This window comes from Pristiophorus japonicus, chromosome 15 (genome assembly GCF_044704955.1).
Source record: "Pristiophorus japonicus isolate sPriJap1 chromosome 15, sPriJap1.hap1, whole genome shotgun sequence".
NCBI classification, from domain to species: Eukaryota; Metazoa; Chordata; class Chondrichthyes; family Pristiophoridae; genus Pristiophorus; species Pristiophorus japonicus.
Window position 1 is genome coordinate 56,573,881 of NC_091991.1, and position 27,467 is coordinate 56,601,347.

The 27,467-nt window shown below is 43.7% G+C and overlaps 1 protein-coding gene and 1 non-coding gene across 5 annotated transcripts in view; both read right to left on the reverse strand.

The window, feature by feature from the left end:
- The window catches only part of LOC139280786 (ADP-ribosylation factor GTPase-activating protein 3-like), an 86,903-nt gene extending 64,266 nt beyond the window's left edge, over positions 1–22,637 (reverse strand). For all 4 annotated transcript variants that reach the window (XM_070900479.1, XM_070900478.1, XM_070900477.1 and 1 more), the window contains exon 1: positions 22,534–22,637. In XM_070900479.1, coding sequence (XP_070756580.1) covers positions 22,534–22,602 — 69 coding nt within the window. In that variant the 5' untranslated portion in view covers positions 22,603–22,637. The remainder of the gene's footprint in view (positions 1–22,533) is intronic.
- Positions 4,701–4,776, reverse strand: trnad-guc (transfer RNA aspartic acid (anticodon GUC)). The gene has a single exon. It is a non-coding gene; the product is annotated as a tRNA-Asp (tRNA).
- Positions 22,638–27,467: the final 4,830 nt, after the last annotated feature.

Here is a 27,467-nt window from a genome sequence, read left to right on the forward strand (position 1 = left end):
TGGCAGCTAGGGAATGTAGGGCCCAAGTTTCCACATGATAAAAAACGGGCGCCCCTCCGAGCTGGGCGCCCGTTTTTTGCGCCTAAAACGGCGCCGGAAAAAAAACGAGCGATTCTGGAGCGCTTTGCAGCTCCTTGTCTGCTTGGCACGGTGCCCAGGGGGCGGAGCCTACACTCGCGCCGATTTTGTAAGGATTGATTGTAGAATTTAATGAGTTCCCTTCCCCCCCTCCCCCCACCTCGTTCTGGACGCCTGATTTGTAACCTGCGCCTGATTTTTTTATGTGTAGAACAGGTTTTTTCAGTTCTACAAAAATCTTCACTTGCTCCATTCTACTTTAGTTTGGAGTACATTTTCACTGTGGAAACTTTCAAATCAGGTGTCAGTGGCCGGACACGCCCCCTTTTGAAGAATAAATTCTGTTCCAAAGTAGAACTGTTCTACCTGACTAGAACTGCAGAAAAAAAAATGTGGAGAATTGCGAATTCTAAGATAGTCCGTTCTCTACCAGTTGCTCCTAAAAATCAGGCGCAAATCATGTGGAAACTTGGGCCCGTAGTGTGGGGCAGGGGCAGACGACAATGGCTTTGTTCTTCCCAATATTTAATTGAAGGAAATTTCTGCTCATCCAGTACTGGGTGTGGGAAAAGCAACTTGACATATCAGAGGCAGTGAGTGGAGTGACTCCTGTTTGACAGGATTTTTGATGTCCCAGTTATTCAAAACATTGACTTTAGTCAACACCTTTGACATGGCTTTAATCATTTTACAAGAGGGAGGTGTTTCAAAGGAAAATAGCAGTCGTCATCACATGACCAGTAGGAACAGGCCTACTATACATATCCTGTTTTACCAGGATATTCACTATTCTATATACATAGTATTAGAGCGATTACTCAATGTTTCTAAAGGGTATCTGATTACAGGATTTGAAGATACAGAATTCTGATTGAATGAGTGAGTTTAATATTCAACCAACAAAGGATACCATCACAAGACAACCCAAATTGGAATGGTGATGGAGGGGTGGGGGAGGGTAAAAGGAGAGCGAGCTGGTTAATGCTCTTTCTGTGTCAGTAGTACCAGAACATTTCCTGATACTGTCTGAGCCCAGGCTGCAGCTTTTGAAAGCTGCAAACCAGAAGAACTAGATAGATGTTAAAACAGTAGCATTAGCTAGGATTGAAGAACACCACAAGTTGATAAGGCCTTAAAAGAGTGCAAAGTATTGGGGATCATTTCTAGAGGAATAGGATACAAAAGCAGGAAGGTAATGCTAAATGTATACAGAACCTTGGTTTGGCACATCTGGAGTACTGTGTGCCAATGTTCCCCCTAAGGTGCGAGGTCCCGCACAGACCACTCACCAGCTGCTACTGCTGGAAGAGATACTGCGCAAACACGGCCACTATAGGACCCGCACAGGGGGAAAATTAGAGGGAACATTGCTGTGCGCAGTTCTGGTCTCCATACGACAAAAGGGATATTGAAACACTGGGGAAAGTGCAGAAAAGCTTTACAAGGATGTTACCAGAATTGAGAGGATGCAACTATCAGAAATATTGAGCAGGCTGGAACTCTTTCATCTGGAAGAGCAAAGACCAAGAGGAGAGTTGATGGAAGTCTTTAAAATTATGAGGGAGTTCGATAGGGTGGATGTGGAGCACTCGTGGGCGAGTCCAGACAAGGGGGCATAAATATAAGATAGCCGCTAACAGATCAAATATAGAATTTAGGAGGAATTTCTTTACATAAAAAGTGGAGAATGTGAAATGCACTGCCACATGGAGTGGTTGAAGCAGATAGCATTGAAGCAGTTAAGGGGAGGCTTGATGCAGACATAAAGGAGAAGGGAATAGACAGATATAGTGGGCGGAGTGGGAAAAGGTAATTAGAGTGGGAGGATGGTATCTTTAGCAGTAAATGCATCAGCCAACAGGAGGAATGCTAATGGTGGAAATGGTCTTGTAGAACAGATTTTGGATTGGGTGGTGAAGGAAGAAAGGATGGAGCGCTGCAACATAGAACCACATCTGATAGAACAGCAAGAGTGGGCCAAGCTCGCCCACATCCTGACTCTTGCTGGGATATTTTGCTCAAGTGATCAGAAAGTTTCTCAAGTTCTTTGAGGTTGTAACGAGCAGGGTGGATAAAGGAGAACCAGTAAATGTCGTGTATTTGGATTTCCAGAAAGCATTCGATAAGGTGCCACATAAAAGGTTATTGCACAAGATAAGAGCTCACGGTGTTGGGGGTAATATATTAATGTGGATAGAGGATTGGCTAACTAACAGAAAGCAGAGAGTCTGGATAAATGGGTCATTTTTAGGTTGGCAAACTGTAATTAGTGGGGTGCCACAGGGATCAATGCTGGAGCCTCAACTATTTACAATCTATATTAACGACTTGGGTGAAGGGACTGAGTGTAATGTAGCCAAATTTGCTGATGATACAAAGATAGGTGGGAAAGCAAGTTGTGAGGAAGACGCAAAGAATCTACAAAGGGATATAGATAGGCTAAGTGGGTGGATAAAAATTTGGCAGATGGAGTATAATGTGGGAAAATATGAAGTTATCCACTTTGGTAGGAAAAATAAAAAAGCTAATTATTTAAATGGGGAGAGATTACAAATGCGGTGGTACAGAGGGATCAGGGGGTCCTTGTACATGAAACACAAAAAATTAGCATGCAGGTACAGCAAGTAATTAGGAAGGCAAATGGAATGGTGGTCTTTACTGCAAGGGGGCTAGAGTATAAAAGTAGGGAAGTCCTGCTACAACTGTACAGGGAGTTGGTAAGACCACACCTGGAGTACTGCATATAGTTTTGGTCTCCGTATTTAAGGAAGAATATACGCACTGGAGGCAGTTCAGAGAAGGTTCACTCGGTTGATTCTTGAGATGAAGGGGTTGTCATATGAAGAAAGGTTGAGCAGGTTGGGCCTATACTCATTGGAGTTTAGGAGACTTAGAGGTGATCTTATTGAAACATATAAGATTCTGAGGGGGCTTGACAGGGTAAATGCAGAGAGAATGTTTCCCCTCGTGGGGGAATCTAGAACTCAGGGGCATAGTCTCAGAACAAGGGGTCACCCATTTAAAACAGAGATGAGTAGGAATTGCTTCTCTCAGAGGATCATGAATCTTAGGAATTCTCTGCCCCAGGGAGCTATGGAGGCTGGGTCATTGAATGTATTGAAGGTGCAGATAGTCAGATTTTTGAAAGATAAGGGAGTCAAGGGTTATGGGGAGTGGGCAGGGAAGTGGAGCTAAGTCCATGATAAGATCAGCCATGATCTTCTTGAATGGCGGCGCAGGCTCAAGGGGCCAAATGGCCTGCTCCTGCTCCTATTTCTTATGTTCTTATATATAGTACAGTGAAATACCAACCCAGAACACCAACCAGAGTGGTGATAAATGAGTTTACTCCTACAGTTATACACAGAACAAATCCTGAACCATCAGCACAAGGTATTGGAGAGAGACCAGCACCTTCTCAAAACAGAATTTTTTATAAAACACTTTTTAAAAAAAAAAATCATGTTGAAAATGAAGATAAACTGAAAAGTATCACTAATTGATGTAGTGCAAATCTGGCCATCCTAGACTGGGTGATGTGTAATGAGAAGGGACTAATTAGCAATCTTGTTGTGCGAGGCCCCTTGAGGAAGAGTGACCATAATATGGTAGAATTCTTTATTAAGATGGAGAGTGACACAGTTAATTCGGAAACTAGAGTCCTGAACTTAAGGAAAGGTAACTTCGACGGTATGAGGCGTGAATTCGCTAGAATAGACTGGCAAAGGATACTTAAAGGGTTGACGGTGGATAAGCAATGGCAAACATTTAAAGATCACATGGATAAACTTCAGCAATTGCACATCCCTGTCTGGAGTAAAATTAATACGGGGAAGGTGGCTCAACCGTGGCTAACAAGGGAAATTAAGCATATAGTGTTAAAACCAAGGAAGAGGCATATAAATTGGCTAGAAAAAGCAACAAACCTGAGGCATGGGAGAAATTTAGAATTCAACAGAGGAGGACAAAGGGTTTAATTAAGAGGGGGAAAATAGAGGAAGAGAGGAAGCTTGCAGGGAACATAAAAACTGACTGCAAAAGCTTCTATAATGGGGAGAAATTACAACATGCTGTGGTGCAGAGGGACCTGGGGGTCCTTGTGCATGAAACTCTTTTAGGAGTAAACAAAAAACATTAAACCGTGTCCCCCGATCTGGGGGAAATACCAACATTTACAAGGCCCTTTTTTTTGTTTTTTTGGGGACAGAATCAAATTTTTTTTCCAAGTGCTCCCTATAAAAGGGGAGGGGGACACTAAAAGCACCGGCAATTAAAACAAATTAACTTAAAAACATAAAATCAAATTAAAATTTGGTTGCCGGGCGTGATGATGCACTCCAGTCCCTCCGGTGCCCACCTCTCGCGGAAGGCCGCGAGCGTACCGGTGCATGAAACTCTTTTTGGCCGCGAGCGTACCGGTGCATGAAACTCTTTTTGGCCGCGAGCGTACCGGTGCATGAAACTCTTTTTGGCCGCGAGCGTACCGGTACATGAAACTCTTTTTGGCCGCGAGCGTACCGGTGCATGAAACTCTTTTTGGAGTTCACCTGCAAAAACATAAAACATTGAACCGTGCCACCCGACCTGGGTGACACACCAAAAATTCTACGATTTGAATTAACTGCCTCCCCGTCGGGGAATTGAACCCCGGTCTCCCGCGTGACAGGCGGGAATACTCACCACTATACTAACGGGTGCATGAATCCCAAAAGGTTAGTTTGCAGGTGCAGCAGGTAATCAGGAAGGCGAATGGAATGTTGGCCTTCATTGCGAGAGGGATGGAGTACAAAAGCAGGGAGGTCTTGCTGCAACTGTATAAGGTATTGGTAAGGCCGCACCTGGAGTACTGCGTGCAGTTTTGGTCACCTTACTTAAGGAAGGATATACCAGCTTTGGAAGGGGTACAGAGACGATTCATTAGGCTGATTCCAGAAATGAGGGGGTTACCTTATGATGATAGATTGAGTAGACTGGGTCTTTACTTATTGGAGTCCAGAAGGATGAGGGGTGATCTTATAGAAACATTTAAAATCATGAATGGGATAGACAAGATAGAGGCAGAGAGGTTGTTTCCACTGGTAAGGGAGACTAGAACTAGGGGGCACAGCCTCAAAATACGGAGGAGCCAATTTAAAACCGAGTTGAGAAAGAATTTCTTCTCCCAGAGGGTTGTGAATCTGTGGAATTCTCTGCCCAAGGAAGCAGTTGAGGCTAGCTCATTGAATGTTTTCAAGTCAAAGATAGATAGATTTTTAACCAATAAGGGAATTAAGGATTACGGGGAGAGGGCGGGTAAGTGGAGCTGAGTCCACGACCAGATCAGCCATGATCTTATTGAATGGCGGAGCAGGCTCGAGGGGCTAGATGGCCTACTCCTGTTCTTATGTTCTTATGTTCTTATGTTCTTATGTTCTTATGTTCTTATGTTCTTATGTTCTTATAAATATGTGAAGAGAAAAAGATTAGTGAAGACAAACGTAGGTCCCTTGCAGTCGGATTCAGGTAAATTTATAATGGGGAACAAAGAAACGGCAGACCAACTGAACAAATACTTCGGTTCTGTCTTCACGAAGGAAGACACAAATAGCCTTCCGAATGTACTAGGGGACAGTGGGTCCAGTGAGAAGGAGGAACTGAAGGATATCCTTATTAGGCGGAAAATTGTGTTAGGGAAATTGATGGGAATGAAGGCCGATAAATCCCCGGAGCCTGATAGTCTGCATCCCAGAGTACTTAAGGAAGTGGCCCTAGAAATAGTGAATGCATTGGTGATCATTTTCCAACAGTCTATCGACTCTGGATCAGTTCCTGTGGACTGGAGGATAGCTAGTGTAACATCACTTTTTAAAAAAGGAGGGAGAGAAAGCGGGTAATTATAGGCCGGTTAGCCTGACATCAGTAGTGGGGAAAATGTTGGAATCAATCATTAAGGATGAAACAGCAGCACATTTGGAAAGCAGTGACAGGATCGGTCCAAGTCAACATGGATTTATGAAAGGGAAATCAGGCTTGACGAATCTTCTGGAATTTTTTGAGGATGTAACTAGCAAAGTGGACAAGGGAGAACCAGTGGATGTGGTGTATTTGGACTTTCAAAAGGCTTTTGACAAGGTCCCACACAGAGATTAGTGTGCAAAATCAAAGTGCATGGTATTGGGGGTAATGTATTGACGTGGATAGAGAACTGGTTGGCAGACAGGAAGCAGAGAGTCGGGATAAACGGGTCCTTTTCACAATGGCAGGCAGTGACTTGTGGAGTGCCGCAGGGCTCAGTGCTGGAACCCCAGCTCTTTACAATATACATTAATAATTTGGATGAAGGAATTGAGTGTAATATCTCCAAATTTGCAGATGACACTAAACTGGGTGGCGATGTGAGCTGTGAGGAGGACGCCAAGAGGCTGCAGGGTGACGTGGACAGGTTAGGTGAGTGGGCAAATGCATGGCAGATGCAGTATAATGTGGATAAATGTGAGGTTATTCATTTTGGGGGCAAAAACACAAAGGCAGACTATTATCTGAATGGCGGCAGATTAGGAAAAGGGAGGTGCAACGAGACCTGGGTGTCATGGTTCATCAGTCATTGAAAGCTGGCATGCAGGTACAGCAGGCGGTGAAGAAGGCAAATGGTCTTCATAGCTAGGGGATTTGAGTATAGGTGCAGGGAGGTCTTACCGCAGTTGTACAGGGCCTTAGTGAGGCCTCACCTGGAATATTGTGTTCAGTTTTGGTCTCCTAATCTGAGGAAGGACGTTCTTGCTATTGAGGGTGTGCAGCGAAGGTTCACCAGACTGATTTCACGGATGGTTGGACTGTCATATGAGGAGAGACCGGATCAACTGGGCCTTTATTCACTGGAGTTTAGAAGGATGAGAGGGGATCTCATAGAAACGTATAAGATTTTGACGGGACTGGACAGGTTAGATGCGGGAAGAATGTTTGCGATGTTTAGGAAGTCCAGAACCAGGGGACATAGTCTTAGGATAAGGGGTAGGCCATTTAGGACTGAGATGAGGAGAAACTTCTTCACTCAAGAGAGTTGTTAACCTGTGGAATTCCCTGCCGCAGAGAGTTGTTAATGCCAGTTCATTGGACATATTAAAGAGGGAGTTAGATATTGCCCTTATGGCTAAGGGGATCAAGGGGTATGTAGAGAAAGCAAGAAAGGGGTACTGAGGGAATGATCAGCCATGATCTTATTGAATGGCGGTGCAGGCTCAAAGGGCCGAATGGCCTACTCCTGCACCTATTTTCCATTTGACTCAAATACTAGCCCACTAAAGACATGTTTGCTTCGCTCTTAATTTAGAAAAAAAAACCTTCTCTAAAGATTCCATATGACTTTACAAGTTTCACTTGTTCTCTGTAAAAGCAAACAGAGATGAATGATCTTTTCATGGTGTCTCCACAGTTGTTTAGCCTGCCAACACCCATTGTCCACACTCCCACATCGAGAGCGGGTGAGGAACCAGCATGAGCCGGAGAAAATTGCAAAAACATGTATTTATTCTACACATTCATTTTTTAATACTAGTAACGGAGGTTATTGTTTTCTACTTATATAAAAAAAACTTTCACGGCTACCAGACGTCTCAAAATGCTTTACAGCCAATGAAGTGCTTTTGTCGTGTTGTCACTGTTGTAATGTAGGATGGTAATCATTCAGGAGGACAAGGGTTAGGAGATAGGGCTGATAGATATCAGATGAATTTTAATATGGAGAAATGAGATAATATATTTTGGCAGGAAGAATGGTATACTACATGATAACATTTTAAAAGGAGTACAGAAGCTGAGAGACTTAGGGATTCAGATACACAAACCTTCAAAATAGCAGAAGAATTTAATAAAGCAAGAAAGTGTATGGGATCCTAGGTTTTATAAACAGGGGCATAGGATCCAAAATCAAAGAGGTAATGCTAAACCTATACAAATGATTGGTTAGGTCACAGCTAGAATATTGTGTCCAGTTTTAGGCACTCTGCTTTAGAAAAGATGCCAAGGCCAGGGAGATGATGCAGAAGACATTCACTAAGGTGATACCAGGGAAGATTATGAGTTCGGATAGGTGTGTTCAAAATTATAAGAGGCTTTGATGAGAAAAATAAGAAAAAAAATATTTTCATTAAATCAGTAACTGATTAGGGTTAAGATCATCAAAAGAACAAAGGAAGAAGTTAAGGAAATGTTATTTTTGTAGAGGGTAGCTAGTACATGGAATGCCCTATTAGAACATTTTGTGAAAGCAGAACAGCTTTTGAGAAAGCAGAATAGCTTTTGAGAAGATAGTGAACTAATATTTGAAAAAGAAAAATGTTAAAAGGTATAGGATAAAGGCAGGCAACTTGGACCAAGTGGATAGCTCTTTCAGAGAGGCACGATGGGCTGAATAGCCTCCTGTGTTGTAACATTCTATTTTAATGGTAACTATTACATATCACAAACTTGGTTACCTGGTGTGGTTTTCAACAACTGCTGGCCTCTGCTCTGAGCAGCTGTCGTGTTGGTGCCCCAAAATAACACTCAGCATGATATCTTGTACAGTATCACATGGAACACATGATACTGAGAAGTGATGACCCAGACTGTTAAGGCTCGGCTACTGTGAGATTGTTTTTTTCCCAGGGTATTTTCCCTTTCCCGTTTTTCTTGAATTTTCTTGCGACATCTCTGGCTGAGGGAGTAGTCTCTGCCACTTTGAGACCATCTCAAGGGGATACTGACCCTCACCCTGTGGGCAGCACCTGGTCTGCTCTCCATACGCTTGTTTCAGAGCATGAATATAATCTTCGACTGCTTCTTTCAACTGCAGACTGAGAGATGAATCAGTCACATAAATAAGGAGGCTAAATAATGGATATAATAACCTTTCAGAAATGTAAACAAGACTATGATGCAACATGTTTGGGCAGAAAGCCCTTTAAATATGAACCAACTGGTTAGGTGAACTGACTCAACTCTTAGCAAAGATGGCTGGCTGCCATCATGTATAGGCCCCGAGATGGAAACAGGTACAACCATATAAATATTTATTATGGTTATTCCAAACTAATATATTTCTAGCTTATTTGTGCACACACGGTACAATATATTTAATTGAATGTCAAAGCTACATAATTGTAACGAGTACAACAATGCTGATCATTCATAGAAACATAGAAACATAGAAAATAGGTGCAGGAGTAGGCCATTCGGCTCTTCTAGCCTGCACCACCATTCAATGAGTTCATGGCTGAACATGCAACTTCAGTACCCCATTCCTGCTTTCTCACCATACCCCTTGATCCCCTTAGTAGTAAGGACTACATCTAACTCTTTTTTGAATATATTTAGTGAATTGGCCTCAACAACTTTCTGTGGTAGAGAATTCCACAGGTTCACCACTCTCTGGGTGAAGAAATTCCTTCTCATCTCGGTCCTAAATGGCTTACCCCTTATCCTTAGACTGTGACCCCTGGTTCTGGACTTCCCCAACATTGGGAACATTCGTCCTGCATCTACCCTGTCTAAACCCGTCAGAATTTTAAACATTTCTATGAGATCCCCTCTCATTCTTCTGAACTCCAGTGAATACAAGCCCAGTTGATCCAGTCTTTCTTGATATGTCAGTCCCGCCATCCCGGGAATCAGTTTGGTGAACCTTCGCTGCACTCCCTCAATAGCAAGAATGTCCTTCCTCAGGTTTGGAGACCAAAACTGTACACAATACTCCAGGTGTGGCCTCACCAATGCCCTGTACAACTGTAGCAACACCTCCCTGCCCCTGTACTCAAATCCCCTCGCTATGAAGGCCAACATGCCATTTGCTTTCTTAACCGCCTGCTGTACCTGCATGCCAACCTTCAATGACTGATGTACAATGACACCCAGGTCTCGTTGCACCTCCCCTTTTCCTAATCTGTTACCATTCCGATAATAGTCTGTCTCTCTGTTTTTATCACCAAAGTGGATAACCTCACATTTATCCACATTATACTTCATCTGCCATGCATTTGCCCACTCACCTAACCTATCCAAGTCGCTCTGCAGCCTCATAGAATCCTCCTCGCAGCTCACACTGCCACCTAACTTAGTGTCATCCGCAAATTTGGAGATACTACATTTAATCCCCTCGTCTAAATCATTAATGTACAGTGTAAACAGCTGGGGCCCCAGCACAGAACCTTGCGGTACCCCACTAGTCACTGCCTGCCATTCTGAAAAGTACCCATTTACTCCTACTCTTTGCTTCCTGTCTGATAACCAGCTCTCAATCCATGTCAGCACACTACCCCCAATCCCATGTGCTTTAACTTTGCACATTAATCTTTTGTGTGGGACCTTGTCAAAAGCCTTCAGAAAGTCCAAATATACCACATCAACTGGTTTTCCCTTGTCCACTCTACTGGAAACATCCTCAAAAAATTCCAGAAGATTTGTAAAGCATGATTTCCCTTTCACAAATCCATGCTGACTTGGATCTATCATGTCACCTCTTTCCAAATGCGCTGCTATGACATCCTTAATAATTGATTCCATCATCTTACCCACTACCGATGTCAGGCTTACCGGTCTATAATTCCCTGTTTTCTCTCTCCCTCCTTTTTTTAAAAAGTGGGGTTACATTGGCTACCCTCCACTCGATAGGAACTGATCCAGAGTCAATGGAATGTTGGAAAATGACTGTCAATGCATCCGCTATTTCCAAGGCCACCTCCTTAAGTACTCTGGGATGCAGTCCATCAGGCCCTGGGGATTTATCGGCCTTCAATCCCATTAATTTCCCCAACACAATTTCCCGACTAATAAGGATTTCCTTCAGTTCCTCCTCCTTACAAGACCATCTGACCCCTCTTATATCCGGAAGGTTGTTAGAGTCCTCCTTAGTGAATACCGAACCAAAGTACTTGTTCAATTGGTCTGCCATTTCTTTGTTCCCCGTTATGACTTCCCCTGATTCTGACTGCAGGGGACCTACGTTTGTCTTTATTAACCTTTTTCTCTTTACATATCGATAGAAACTTTTGCAATCTGTCTTAATGTTCCCTGCAAGCTTCTTCTCGTACTCCATTTTCCCTGCCCTAATCAAACCTTTTGTCCTCCTCTGCTGAGTTCTAAATTTCTCCCAGTCTCCGAGTTCAATGCTATTTCTGGCCAATTTGTATGCCACTTCCTTGGCTTTAATACTATCCCTGATTTCCCTTGATAGCCACGGTTGATCCACCTTCCCTTTTTTATTTTTACGACAGACAGGATTGTACAATTGTTGTAGTTCATCCATGCGGTCTCTAAATGTCTGCCATTGCCCATCCACAGTCAACCCCTTAAGTATCATTCGCCAATCAATCCTAGCTAATTCACGCCTCATACCTTCAAAGTTACCGGACCATGGTCTCTGAATTAACTGTTTCATTCTCCATCCTAATGCAGAATTCCACCATATTATGGTCACTCTTCCCCAAGGGGCCTCGCACAACGGTATTGCTAATTAATTCTCTCTCATTACACAACACCCAGTCTAAGATGGCCTCCCCTCGAGTTGGTTCCTCGACATATTGGTCTAGAAAACCATCCCTTATGCACTCCAGGAAATCCTCCTCCACCATATTGCTTCCAGTTTGGTTAGCCCAATCTATGTGTATATTAAAGTCACCCATTATAACTGCTGCACCCTTATTGCATGCACCCCTAATTTCCTGTTTGATGCCCTCTCCAACATTACTACTACTGTCTGTACACAACTCCCACTAACGTTTTTTGCCCTTTGGTGTTCTGCAGTTCTACCCATATAGATTCCACATCATCCAAGCTAATGTCCATTCTAACTATTGCATTAATCTCTTCTTTAACCAGCAATGCTACCCCACCTCCTTTTCCTTTTATTCTATCCTTCCTGAATGTTGAATACCCCTGATCATCCTGGAGCCACGTCTCCGTAATCCCAATCACATCATATTTGTTAACATCTATTTGCACAGTTAATTCATCCACCTTATTACGGATACTCCTTGTATTAAGACACAAAGCCTTCAGGCTTGTTTTTTTAACACCCTTTTTCCTTTTAGAATTTTGCTGTACAGTGGCCCTTTTTGTTTTTTGTCTTGGGTTTCTCTGCCCTCCACTTTTTCTCATCTCCTTTCGGTCTTTTGCTTTTGTCTCCTTTTTGTTTCCCTCTGTCTCCCTGCATTGATTCCCATCCCCCTGCCATATTAGTTTAACTCCTCCCCAACAGCACTAGCAAACACTCCCCCTAGGACATTGGTTCCGGTCCTGCCCAGGTGCAGACCGTCTGCTTTGTACTGGTCCCACCTCCCCCAGAACCGGTTCCAATGCCCCAGGAATTTGAATCCCTCCCTGCTGCACCACTGCTCAAGCCATGTATTCATCTGCGCTATCCTGCGATTCCTACTCTGACTAGCACGTGGCACTGGTAGCAATCCCGAGATTACTACTTTTGAGGTCCTACTTTTTAATTTAGCTCCTTAAATTCGTTTCGTAGGACCTCATCCCTTTTTTTACCTATGTCTTTGGTACCAATGTGCACCACGACAACTGGCTGTTCTCCCTCCTTTTTTAGAATGTCCTGCACCCGCTCCGAGACATCCTTGACCCTTGCACCAGGGAGGCAACATACCATCCTGGAGTCTCGGTTGCGGCCGCAGAAACGCCAATCTATTCCTCTTACAATTGAATCCCCCAGCACTATCGCTCTCCCACTCTTTTTCCTCCCATCCTGTTCAACAGAGCCAGCCACGGTGCCATGAACTTGGCTGCTGCTGCCCTCCCCTGATGAGTCATCCCCCTCAACAGCACTCAAAGCAGTGTATCTGTTTTGCAGGGGGATGACCACAGGGGACCCCTGCACTACCTTCCTTGCACTGTTCTTCCTGCTGGTCTTCCATTCCCTATCTGGCTGTGGACCCTTCACCTGCGGTAAGACCAACTCGCTACACGTGCTACTCACGTCATTCTCAGCATCGTGGTGCACCAGAATGAATCCACCCTCAGCTCCAATTCCGCAACGCGGTCCGTCAGGAGCTGGAGGCGGATACACTTCCCGCACACGTAGTCGTCAGGAACACTGGATTCGTCCCCGAGTTCCCACATGGTACAGGAGGAGCATAACACGCGACCGAGCTGTCCTGTCATGACTTAACCCTTAGATAGGCAACAACAATGCTAAAGTTTACTCACTGTTATAGAAGAAAGAAAAACTACTCACCAATCACCAGCCAATCACTTACCCCCTTGGCTGTGACATCACCTTTCTGTTTCTTTCTACTTCTTTTTTGCCTTCTCCCTGTAGCTGCACAAGTACGCCTTTTATAGGCCGCTCCGACACCACGCACTCCCGCCGCCTCTCGCTGCCGCTGGGCCTTTTATAGGCCTCCAACCCCGGACACGCGCCTCACCAACTGCCCATACATTTAACACCTCAAGGAAGACCATTGGTCACATTCGTAATAAGATCAGGAAATTCAGCTTCAAACTCTTTATATGAGTGAGTTTTGGAGCTAAAAATCTTCTTCCACCAATTAAAACCTATAAAGGAATCTGTCCACTCTCTGGGTCTCGCTCTACTCCTGGACATTTATTCCCATGTCTCTTGCAATGTTGTTTATTAACTAACCTGTATGAGTGTGTGGATGCAATGCAATCATCAGATTTTTCCTCTCTAACTCTGGGCAAATACAGCATAAAATATAAAAAAAAATGTAAATGCAAGCCGATTCAGTGTTCGGGCAAGAGAGCGATTCTGCCGGCCTATCCTCGAGCCCGACGAGAAGACGTTTGGTCGGCGGTGGGGTGCTACTTTGAAAAAAAATCTAAAATTAAAGAATTGCATTAGACTTCGTTGCCCCAAATGTCCTCATTTGAATGCCTAGCTTCCCGATCTAAGCAAGCCAATTGCACATGTGCAGACCAGTGTGGTCCATACTAGGGCATCGACCTTGGGGGGTGGGGGTGGGAAGAGACAACAAAGAAACTTGTCCTGCTGTTTTGAGCTTCTTGCAAAGGTACAATTTAATCATGGGGCAATACTGACAACGCCATACCTCGTGCAAGCCTTCTGCATGATGGTGCTGCAGAGGAGATGACTGATTCGATGTCATCGCATGAGGAATCTCAGACCACGTAGGATGATGGGCAGGAGATCTTACCCACGTCGGGTATATCGAGACAGGCGTTCATACCGGCACCTGAGTGATGCAGACTGTGTGAGAAGGCTGCGTTTCCGCAATAAAGTTGTAACTGAGATCTGTGAGTTAGTAAAAGCAGACCTGCACCCTAGAAGCATCAGGAGGACTGCTTTGTCAGTTGAAGTGAAGGTTACAGCTGCACTTTTATTCTATGCATCTGGATCATTCCAGGCCACAACTGGGGATGTGTGCGTCATTTCTCAACATGCAACACGTATCTGCATTCGGCAGGTGACTGCTGCACTATATGCCCAGAAGAATGACTCCATAAAGTTCTCTATGGCCGCCCAGGCAATGCATGAAAGGGCTGTGGGCTTCTCCAGGATTGCTGGTTTGCCAAAGGTAGAGTTACATTGATTGTACCCACATCGCCTTGCAAGTACCTTTGGAGGATTCCGAGATGTACAGGAACAGAAAAGGCTTCCACTCTGTTAATGTGCAGCTCGTGTGTCACATGCATCGCATCTTGTCAGTTGATGCAAGATACCCTGGGAGCACCCATGATGTGTTCATCCTACACGACAGTATATCTGCCATGTTTCAGCAGCAGCCAGAAAGGCAGAACTGGCTGCTGGGAGACAAAGGGTACAGCCTCGCCACCTGGCTCATGACGTCCCTACGTGGAACCCGGACGGAAGCTGACCAGGAATACAACATATCACACATTGCGATGCGCAGCATAATAGAGGTCCATTGGCATCAGTGTTTCCGATGCCTGAACCATTCCGGAGGCTACTTGAAATACTCCCCTGAGATTGTTGGTCAGTTCACTGTTGTGTGCTGCATGCCTTAGCCATCATGAGGCAGCAGCAGCTGGTACTAGAAGGCCCACCTGAGGTGAGAGAGGCTGATGATGAGAAGGAAGATGCAGATGACGACGAGGAGGAGGAGGAGGAGGAGGAGGACGAGGAAGCCATGCTTCTATCTGAACCCGGAGCACGACGGCGGAGGAGGGCGGGCTGACGTGCCCCTTTAACGATTGCTCGAGCCTTGCACCAGCACTCATCCATGAACGCTTTGCTTCCTGAAGGCTCAGCGGCAACTATTCCAAATGGACCATGTTTACTGTTTGGACCTGTTCTGTAATGTTGTGTTGTGTTAATTGAACAAATAATGGAAATGATTCAGTTATAATTTAAAATATATTTTATTCAAAAGTTTAACACTTGTTTGTACTTAACTCAAATAAAAATATTCTTGTATCAAACTTTAAAGTTTTCAGTTAAGATCACTTACAAACTTTTATACTTGTAAATTTAATAACTTACAAAAAACTTTTAATTTGAGAACAGTTACAACAGTAACAATAATAACAGCAGCAAAGAAAGGCTGCATACATCTCTCCTCCTTATTCTAAGACTGCCCGCTGTGCTTGGTCTTGGTGACTCCACCCCTGCCCGCAGGCGGTGGCGCAGCGTTTCTCGGGTTGGTACCAAGCTTATTCTTTCGAACATCTCGGGTAATGCGCACTTCTTGATTTTGGGGGGGGGGGGGGGGTGCAGGCAGCAATGTGGAGGGCCTGGCTTGGGCCTCTTCAGAGGCTGGTCTGGGGATTGGAGTGGGAGTGGCAGTTGATTCTGTCAATGGGCGCGGGGTCTGGGCGTGTTCCCTTATTGCAGCAGCTAACTCCGACATTCCCTCGCTCATGCCCTGACAGTGTCTCAACTACATCCAACATTCCCTCCCTCATGTTCGCCGACAGTGTATCAGCTACCTGTGACATGCCCGCCTCATGTTGACCAACAATGTGTCAACTATCTACAACATTCCCTCCCTCACTCATGTTCACATTGACAGCGCATCAGCTACCTGTGACATTCCCTGCCTCATGTGCCCCGACATTGTATCAGCTGCCTGCGACATTTCCCTCCCTCATGTTCCCGGACAGTGTTCCAATTTCTCGTGAGAGTGTTGTTACTTCTACCGACAGTCCCGATACCTCATCACTTACCCCAATTATGGTGTCCAGGAGTGATCGCGTAAGGTCAATGCCATCATCTGAACCACATCTGTTAGATCCTACACCTCAGGATAGTGCTGTTGAGCTCTCCTTCCCCCCTTCACCCTGGGTGTGGTTCGCTGCATCCCACTGGGACCTGTAGCCTCGGACAGTGGGGCCCTGGGAGTGCCTCACTGCATCCCACTGGGACCCGCAGCCAGAGACGGTGGGGCCCTGGGTGTGCCTCGCTGCACCCCACTGGAATCCCCAGCCTCGGACTGTGAGAAACCATGGAATGTCCCAACACTCGGACCACTCAGGAATGGGTGGCACCTGCACCTCCTCCAGAGTGAGTACTACAGTGGGGGCTTCATCCATCACCTCCATGCTCTTGGTCTGGAAGGTGTGATTGGAAGATGTTCTCCTCTTCAGGCTCGTCCGCGACTGAATTTTCTTCTGCATCGGCTTCAGCCCCGTCAGGGTTGGCCTCAAGTTCTGCAAAATATAACAGAACAGACAAATGGTTAGCAGCAGAGAAGGAGGCAGGGTGGCATGAGTAGGCTCACATAGCGCAGGCAGCAGGCTGATTTGAAGGTCCACGATGAATGATATCACGTTGCATCAACGAAGCATAGCTGACGGAGACATCCCCATGAACCGAAGCATGGCTAGTCATCGCAGTACTTAACATTGAGGAAAACCAGACTGTGGAATATGCAAGACTTACCCTCTCCCTCGAGTGTGGGCCTAGCTTGTGCAGTGGTGGTTGCTTTTCTCCAGGCAGGACCCATCAAAGCAGTGACCCTCTCTTCCAAGGGTGTCAGTGGTGCAGATTTGCTGTGCCTCCTCCTATTCGAGTTCTTTCCCTTTTGTTGTGTGCCACCTTCCTCTGCAAAGATGAAAATATAACCTTTTAAGAGAGGGTGTCTTTCTGCTGGGTGGGACATATACAGATGGTCACATTTACAATTTCAATTCCAGTGAATAAATGAAAATATTACTTACACTAACTACTTGATCAAGGTCCAGCCACTTCTTTTTGCACTAGCCTCCAGACCTCAGGGTGGTCACCATTGGACAGTAATCTTCTGCAAGTTGGTTCCAGCCTTGTTTCTTTTCTTTGAGTGAAACTTTTATGTGACCTCTGTTGGTGTTCATCTGGCCTCAATTACAGTAACCAGTGCCTTCACTTCATCCTGCAAGAAATTCTTGGTCCTTGAGCCGCTTTGCATCTTGTATTGCAGCTCCGATTTTTCCACTGAGAATTAAAGTTCTAACACACAACTGGCTCTTTAAAAGTGGCCAAATACAGACCGGGGGCTGTACTGGGCATGCATGTCCATAGCAATCACGTCAAAAATGTCCTTTTTTTTCGCGCAGACGCAGAAGGGGGGGATATCATTTTCTCGGTGCAGGCATTAAGCTCCACCCCCCGAAGCTAAAGGACAGGCTGCGCGTAGCCAATTTCAAAAAACAGAACAGGGAAACTTGCTGTTATTTTTTTGGAGTAGTCGGGGCCAAAAAAAACAGGTGTAACTCTTGCAGTATGTCAAAAAAATGGCATTGGGGAAAATGGAGCCCAAAATAACTGAGTTAATGCATAAACAGATGAAAACTGAATTTTATACATGCTGAACAGAGTTTATTTCTCATGGTTAATTTAGAAATCAATATAATACAAATAGTATACAACTTGGACGTTCAATCTCTCTACACTTCCATGCCCCACCAGGATGGCCTGAGGGCACTCCGCTTCTTCCTTGAGCAGAAGTCCAACCAGTCCGCATCCATCACCACCCTCCTCCGTCTGGCTCAACTTGTTCTCACATTGAACAATTTCTTTTGACTACACTAACTTCCTCCAAATTAAAGGTGTTTCAATGGAAACTCGCATGGGTCCTAGCTATGCCCGCCTGGATGTGGGATATGTGGAACATTCTTTGTTTCAGTTCTACTTGGGTCCCCTCCCTCACCTTTTTCCAGTACATTGATGACTGTATCAGTGCCATTTCCTGCTCTTGCCCTGAACTAGAAAATTTCATTCACTTTGCATCCAATTTCCATCCTTCCCTCACCTTCACATGGTCCATCTCCAACTCTTCCCTTCCCTTCCCTTCCTGGACTTCTCTGTCTCCATTTCTGGGGATAGTCTATTGACAAACATTCACTATAAGCCCACTGACTCCAACAGCTACCTGGACTACACTTCCTCCCACCCCGTATCTTGTAAGGACTACAATCCATTCTCCCAGTTTTTCTGTCTCCGTCACATCTGTTCTGACGACACCACATTCCATATTAGTGCCTCTGATGGCTTCCTTTTTTCTCAATTGAGGTTAACATGGCCCGTGATCCTGTCCGTTCTATTTCCCGCACCTCTACTCTCACCCCTTCCTTTTTCTCCCAAAACCATGATAGGGTTCCCCTTGTTATCACCTTTCACCCCACCAGCCTCCACATTCAACAGACCATCCTCCGCCATTTCCGCCACCTCCACCTCTCAGCATTCTGAAGGGACCGCTCCCTCCGCGACACCCTGATCCACTCCTCAAATCACCTCCACACCCCCTCCCCTGCTTGCGTAAGCGCAGGAGATGCAACACCTGCCCTTTTACTTCCCCCCCCCCCACTTCCCAGGGTCCCAAACACTCCTTTCAGGTGAAACAGCGATTTACTTGTACTTCTTTCAATTTAATATACTGTATTCGCTGCTCATGATGTGGTCTCCTCTACAATGGGGAGACCAAACGCAGATTGGGTGACCTCTTTGCAGAACATCAGTGCATAAGCATGATCCCGAGCTTCCAGTCGCCTGTCACTTTAATTCTCTGCTCCACTCCCACTCTGATCTCTCTGTCCTCGGCCACCTACACTGTTCCAATGAAGCTCAACACAAACTCGAGGAACAGCACCTAATATTTCGTTTGGGCACTTTACAGCCTTCTGATCAACAATTTCAGATCATAACCTCTGCCCATATTTTTCCCTACAAACCCCCTCCCCTTTTTCTCTCTTTTCCATGGCAGCTGGTGATGATTCCGCCATTCACACCCCATCTAGACTCATCTTTTGTTTCTTAACTTGTGCCATTACCATCTCATTTTGCCCATCATCCCTTTTGTCTCTTAATCCCTTTGTCCTATCACAGACCTTCCCTTTTGTTCTTTCCTCCCCTCCCCCTGCCCTTGCCTCTGCACTTCCTTAAGAATCTGTAGCATCCCAAACTTTTCCAGTTCTGACGAAGGGTCATCGACCTGAAACGTTAACTGTGTTTCTCTCCGCAGATGCTGCCTGACCTGCTGAGATTTCCAGCATTTGTGTTTTTAATACAAGTAGTTTGTGTTTGAAAGGGAGAAAACAAGTTGTGGTGGCATGACACCATGGGGCAGTTCAACACACAGTAGGGTTTGGGCATGAGGCACCCATTCTTTCTTCCCACGTGACCGCCACCAAAATCTGGAACTCTCACTCACAAGCACCCGCCCAGTCTATAGCACAGTACACTAATGCACCAATTCAATCTCTATTGGATTATCTCAATAAATTGAATGCATTCCAATTTTGCAACTGATGTTCTGAGGAATTTTAAGCAGAGGGAAGCGAGGCTTGGCCAATGTTGAGAAACCATATTTTAAATCGACCTGCACTACCTATGGGATTTCTAACTGGTTCTGCTCAAAATTAAATTTTAAAGATAGTACTAGGTAAACAAGGGCATATACTGTCAACATCACCACCTTTATTGCCCTTTCATCTAAGCCAGGTCGCCTTTATCATTTTCATTCAAGATAACAGTAACAAAGTTTGAAAAGCATTCATTGGCATCCCAGTGACACAAGACTAAAGTGGTCAAATTCCAACTGCTGATTTTTGCTGGCATCTTCATTTGTTCCAAGTTGTTTGTAACACCACGATCAAACTGAATAAACATCCCAACTTGTGTACATAAAAATATACAATATATATATCCACTAAACCATCATGTATCTTTCATAGAAATATACAGCAATAAATTTCAACTGCTATTTTGGAACCAATGACCAAAAATACTCCAAGACAACAAGCATCTCTCCTTCTCAGGAATTAAATACCTTTTTTAGGTCAGTCCAAACGGTACTTTTGCAAAATACAGCAAAATTATTTGTCTGTGATTATGTTACCCAGCCCTCAAGCTCATCTTGAATATACGATGAAACTCAGTAATTTAACGTGATCGAACTGGATCCTTCAGATTTGTACTATAAATATATATCGTTTTTAGGATAATAAAATTTATTTTCTTTCTTTCCAAGCCACATGCCATCAAAAGCTAAGTGGTGAGCTGGGCAACCTGCTTACCCAGCCTGTGCCAAAGCAGTTCCAAGGCTGTTGTACCTCAACGATGTACAAATCTCCTTTCAAATTTCCCTTCCCACCTCAGGGAACTATTCAGCAACTACAAAAGCACAACCTAGATCATAAACTCAAAAGTGGGAGAAATCCAACCTGTAGTTCCCCCCCACCCACCCCAGTCCATAGCATGAAGAAGTTTGTGTTCCGTATGATTCATTTCCACTGGTTAAACTTAAAGCAACATTCATTGACTTAAATTCTACTTTAAGAAAATTTGCAATTTACATTTGCTGAGAGCCAATTAACATAACTTGATATTCCAGTATGACGTTCAATAAAATTTCCTAGATGGTACAAATGCATAACTGCATCAATCTTACGTTCACAGATATAACTAGATTTCTTTCCCACACCCACCCCATTTTCTTTCTCATCAAGACACTGGTGCATGAGCATATCATTCCACAGTGCCAGCAGCCAATCTTTGTGTGCGATAGAGTTTAGACAGTGACTGTGTTTGCAGGTATTCAATCGTGGAAGGCATCAAGGCCAAACATGAGTTTATCTATGCCTAATCGCCACACTTTCTATCAGAAGTCAGTGGATTGCAATTGGGAGATGAACCCGGACTGTTTTTCCCTTCCCGAGCCAGGGGCCTCAGTCATTGTCCCAACTGGGATTGAAACTCAGATCTTCCTGGTCTTTATGGTTATTTGGCTGTACAATGGAATACATGAATTATTTTTCAGTCGATTTCAGTTGCATGCAACAGATTTAGAGGAACAGATGATTCAATATCTACTGGATTTGTCACTAGAGCCAGTGCAGTACAGAAAAATGTGGCAACAATTTAAGCAGATTTTCATAAACAGATTTTACTGCATTTGCTATTCAGTTTTCCATATGGGACTTCTCATTGCAAAAAGGGCATTATTTAAAGATCACCATTAAATAAAGTAATTCAATTAAAATTTCCCAGCAAAGGATCCCAATACCATCAGGCACCAACCTTATACGCAGGATGAAATAATTTCTAAAGGGTGCATGCCAACATACAATAGTTCAGAACGCATATATTGGGGCAAGCGTCTGCACAGATTAAACTAATACATCTGAGTGAAATCTGTATATTTACATTTTAAACTATAAAACGCAAATTTCAATCACCACACAAACTTTATACACTTACATCCCAGCAGCAGTAATATACAGGGTTTGGGGATGATCTTACATCCCAGTAGCAGTAATAGTCAGGGTTTGGGGATTATTTTACATCCCAGCAGCAGTAATATACAGAGTTTGGGAATGATCTTACATCCCAGCAGCAGTAATATCGAGGGTTTGGGAATGATCTTACATCCCAGCAGCAGTAATATCCAGGGTTTGGGAATGATCTTACATCCCAGCAGCAGTAATATCCAGGGTTTGGGAATTATCTTACATCCCAGCAGCAGTAATATTCAGGGTTTGGGGATTATCTTACATCCCAGCAGCAGTAATATCCTGGGTTTGGGAATGATCTTACATCCCAGCAGCAGTAATATCCTGGGTTTGGGAATTATCTTACATCCCAGTAGCATTAATATACAGGGTTTGGGAATGATCGTGCCGTTTATCGCGATCATTCATCTTAAGTTTTCCCTCAATTCCATAATCCCACCCCGCTTCATTATTCACAACAGCTGTGAGAGCACAGCCTGCCGAGAACAGACCTACACACAAAACCCTGCCCAGTTTTTCCACTATTGGATATAAATGCTGGTGTGGGCAGCCAGGGGTCAGCTGCTGATTCCCATTAATCCCTGGCCTGTGCCGCCGCGGCCTTGGCCCACTCCTGCCCAGCCTCCGCAGGCCCAGTCCAGCCTCAGTGTGCGACGTGTCACTTCAGGCCGGGTCCGAAGCGACACCGAGCACATAGCCGCGCTGCGGCCAGGCGCCGCTCCCTCGGCCGCCCGGCACCCCTCACCGCTCACCGCTCGCCGGCCGCCCGCTGTCAGGTCTCACCTTGTTGCTCGCGACGGAGCGCAGCCGCTTGAAGATGGAGGTGATGTCCTGCTTCCCCGGATCCGACATCTTGCAGTGAGACCGAGCGGCGCTACCTGGGGACGTCAGCACTTCCGGGGCAAACAGGCAGCGGTTGGGAGAGCAAGTGAGGCAGTGCACTGTCATCCAATCATTAAGAGTAATCAATAGTGAACCAGACACTGGGAGCAATAAATACAGAACCAGGCATTGAGAGTAATAAATACTGAACCAGGCACTGAGCGTAATAAACACTTTACAAGACACTGAGAATAATAAATACTCAACAAGGCACTGAGTAAAAAATACTGAACCAGGCACTGGGAGTAATCAATACTAAACCAGGCACTGAGAATAATAAATACTGAACCAGGCACTGAGTAATAAATAATGAACAAGGCACTTGAGAGTAATAAATACTGAACCAGGCACTGAGTAATAAATAATGAACCAGGCACTGAGAGTAATAAATACTGAACCAGGCACTGAGTAATAAATAATGAACCAGGCACAGATAGTAATAAATACTGCACCAGGCACTGAGAGTAATAAATAATAAACACGGCACTGAGTAATAAATACTGAACCAGGCACTGAGAATAATATATACTGAACCAGGCAGTGAGAATAAATAATACTGAACAAAGCACTGAGAGTAATAAATACTGAACCAGGCACGCAGTAATAAATACTGAACCAGGCACTGAGAGTAATAAATAGAGAACCAGGCACTGAGAGTAATAAATATTGAACCAGGCACTGAGAATAATAAATACTGAACCTGGCATTCGGACCAATAAATACTGAACCAGGCAATGCAAGTAATAAATACTGAACCAGGCACTGAGAATAATAAATATTGGACCAGGCACTGAGTAATAAATAATGAAAGAGGCCCTGAGAATAATAGATACTGAACCAGGCATTGAGTAATAAATAATGAACCAGGCACTGAGAGTAATAAATACTGAAACAGGCACTGAGAGTCATTAGTATTAAACCATGCACTGAGTAATAAATACTGAGCCAGGCACTGAGAAAAATAAATACTGAACCAAGCACTGAGTAATACATACTGAACCGGGCACTGAGAGTAATAAATACTGAACCAGGCATTGAGAGTAATAAATGCTGAACCAGGCACTCAGAGTAATAAATACTGAACCAGACACTGAGTAATAAATAATGAACCAGGCACTGAGAGTAATAAATACTGAAGCAGGTACTAAGAGTAATCAATACATAACCAGGCACTGAGAGTAATAAATGCAGAACCAGGCACTGAGTAATAAATACTGAACCAGGCACTGGGAGTAATAAATACTCAACCAGACAGAGAGTAATAAATAGTGAACTAGGCACTGTGAGTAATAAATACTACACCAGGAACTGAGTAATAAATACTGAATCAAGCACTGAGAGTAATAAATGCTGAACCAGGCACTGAAAGTAATAAATACTGAAACCAGGCACTGAGAGTAATAAATACTCAACCAGGCACTGGGTAATAAATACTGAAGCAGGTACTAAGAGTAATCAATACATAACCAGGCACTGAGAGTAATAAATGCAGAACCAGGCACTGAGTAATAAATACTGAATCACGCACTGAGAGTAATAAATACTGAACCAGGCACTGAAAGTAATAAATACTGAAACCAGGCACTGAGAGTAATAAATACTCAACCAGGCACTGAGTAATACATACTGATCCAGGCACTGAGAGTAATAAATACTGAACCAGGCACTGAGAGTAATAAATACTGAAACAAGGCACTGAATAATACATAAGGAACCAGGCACTGAAAGTAATAAATACTGAAACCAGGCACTGAATAATAAATAAGGAACCAGGCACTTGCGAGCAATAAATACTGAACTAGGCACTAGTAATAAATAATGACCCAGGCACTGAGAGTAATAAATAATGAACCAGGCACTGAGTAATAAATACTGAACCAGGCACTGATAGTAATAAATACTGAACCAGGCACTGAGAGTAATAAACACTTTACCGGACATTGAGAGTAATAAATACTGAACCAGGCACCGAGAGTAATAAACACTTTACCGGACACTGAGAGTAATAAATATTCAACCAGGCACTGAGTAAAAAATACTGAACCAGGCACTGGGAGTAATCAATACTGAACCAGGCACTGAGTAATAAATACTGAACCAGGCACTGAGAGTAATAAATACTCAACCAGGCACTGGGTAATAAATACTGAAGCAGGTACTGAGAGTAATCAATACATAACCAGGCACTGAGAGTAATAAATGCAGAACCAGGCACTGAGTAATAAATACTGAATCACGCACTGAGAGTAATAAATACTGAACCAGGCACTGAAAGTAATAAATACTGAAACCAGGCACTGAGAGTAATAAATACTCAACCAGGCTCTGAGTAATACATACTGAACCAGGCACTGAGATTAATAAATACTGAACCAGGCACTGAGAGTAATAAATACTGAAACCAGGCACTGAATAATAAATAAGGAACCAGGCACTGAAAGTAATAAATACTGAAACCAGGCACTGAATAATAAATAAGGAACCAGGCACTTGCAAGCAATAAATACTGAACCAGGCACTGAGTAATAAATAATGGCCCAGGCACTGAGAGTAATAAATAATGAACCAGGCACTGAGTAATAAATACTGAACCAGGCACTGAGAGTAATAAATACTGAACCAGGCATTGAGAGTAATAAACACTTTAACGGACACTGAGAGTAATAAATACTCAACCAGGCACTGAGTAAAAAATACTGAACCAGGCACTGGGAGTAATCAAGACTGAACCAGGCACTGAGAGTAATAAATACTGAACCAGGCAATGAGTAATAAATAATGAACCAGGCACTGAGAGCAATAAATTCAGAACCAGGCACTGAGAGTAATAAAAACTGAACCAGACACTGAGAGTAATAAATACTCAACCAGGCACTGAGGAAAAATACTGAACCAGGCACTGAGAGTAATCAATACTGAACCAGGCACTGAGTAATAAATACTGAACCAGGCATGGAGTAATAAACATTGAACCAGGCACTTGGAGTAATAAATATTCAACCAAGCACTGAAAGTAAGAAATATTGAATGAGGCACTGAGAGTAATAAATACTGAACAAGGCACTGAGAGTAATAAATATAATAAATAGAGAACCATGCACTGAGAGTAATAAATACCGAACCAGGCACTGAGTAATGAATACTGAAACAGGCACTGAGAGTAATAATTACTGAACCTGGCATTGAGAGCAATAAATACTGAACCAGGCACTGAGAATAATAAATACTGAACAAGGTACTCAAAGTAATAAATACACAACCAGGCACTGAGTAATAAATGCTGAACCAGGCACTGAGAGTAACCAATACTGAACCAGGCACTGAGAGTAATAAATACCGAACCAGGCACTGAAAGTAATAAATACTGAATGAGGCACTGAGAGTATTAAATGCTGAACCAGGCACTGAGAGTAATAAATGCAGAACCATGCACTGAGAGTAATAAATACTGAACCAGGCACTGAGTAATAAATACTGAAACAGGCACTGAGAGTAATAAATACTGAACCTGGCAATGAGAGCAATAAATACTGAACCAGGCACTAAGAATAATAAATACTGAACCAGGCACTGAGTAATAAATAATGAAGCAGGCACTGAGAGTAATAAATACTGAAACAGGCACTGAGCATCATTAGTACTGAACCAGGCACAGAGTAATAAATACCGAACCTGGCATTGAGACCAATAAATACTGAACCAGGCACTAAGAATAATAAATACTGAATCAGGCACTGAGAGCAATAAATTCAGAACCAGGCAGTGAGAGTAATAAATACTGAACCAGACACTGAGAGTAATAAATACTCAACCAGGCACTGAGGAAAAATACTGAACTAGTCACTGAGAGTAATCAATACTGAACCAGACACTGAGAATAATAAATACTGAACCAGGCACTGAGAATAATAAATACTGAACCAGACACTGAGTAGTAAATAATGAACCAGGCACTGAGAGCAATAAATTCAGAACCAGGCACTGAGTGTAATAATTTCTGAACCTGGCATTGAGAGCAATAAATACTGAACCAGGCACTGAGAATAATAAATACTGAACAAGGTACTGAAAGTAATAAATATTGAACCAGGCACTGAGTAATAAATGCTGAACCAGGCACTGAGAGTAACCAATACTGAACCAGGCACTGAGAGTAATAAATACCGAACCAGGCACTGAAAGTAATAAATACTGAATGAGGCACTGAGAGTAATAAATACAGAACCAGGCACTGAGAGCAATAAATAGTGAACCAGACACAGAGAGTAATAAATAATGCACCAGGCAATGAGAGTAATAAATACTGAACCAGGCACTGAGTAATAAATCATGAACCAGGCATTGAGAGCAATAAATACTGAACCAGGCACTAAGAGCAATAACTACGGAACCAGGCACTGATTAATAAATACTGAACCAGGCACTGAGAGGAATGAACACTGAACCACGCACTGAGAGTAATAAATACTGAACGAGGCACTAAGAGTAATAAATACTGAACCAGGCACTGAGTAATAAATGCTGAAACAGACATTGCGAGCAATATATACTGAACCAGGCACTGTGAGTAATAAATACTGACCCAGGCACTGAGTAATAAATACTGAACCGCGGCACTGAGTAATAAATACTGAACCAGGCTCAGGGAGTAGAAAATACTGAACCAGGCACTAAGAGTAATAAATACTGAACCAGGCACTGAGAGTAATAAATAATGAACCAGGCATTGAGAGCAATAAATACGGAACCAGGCACTGAGAGTGATAAATACTGAACCAGGCACTGAGTAATAAATACTGAACCAGGCACTGAGAGTGATAAATACTGAACCAGGC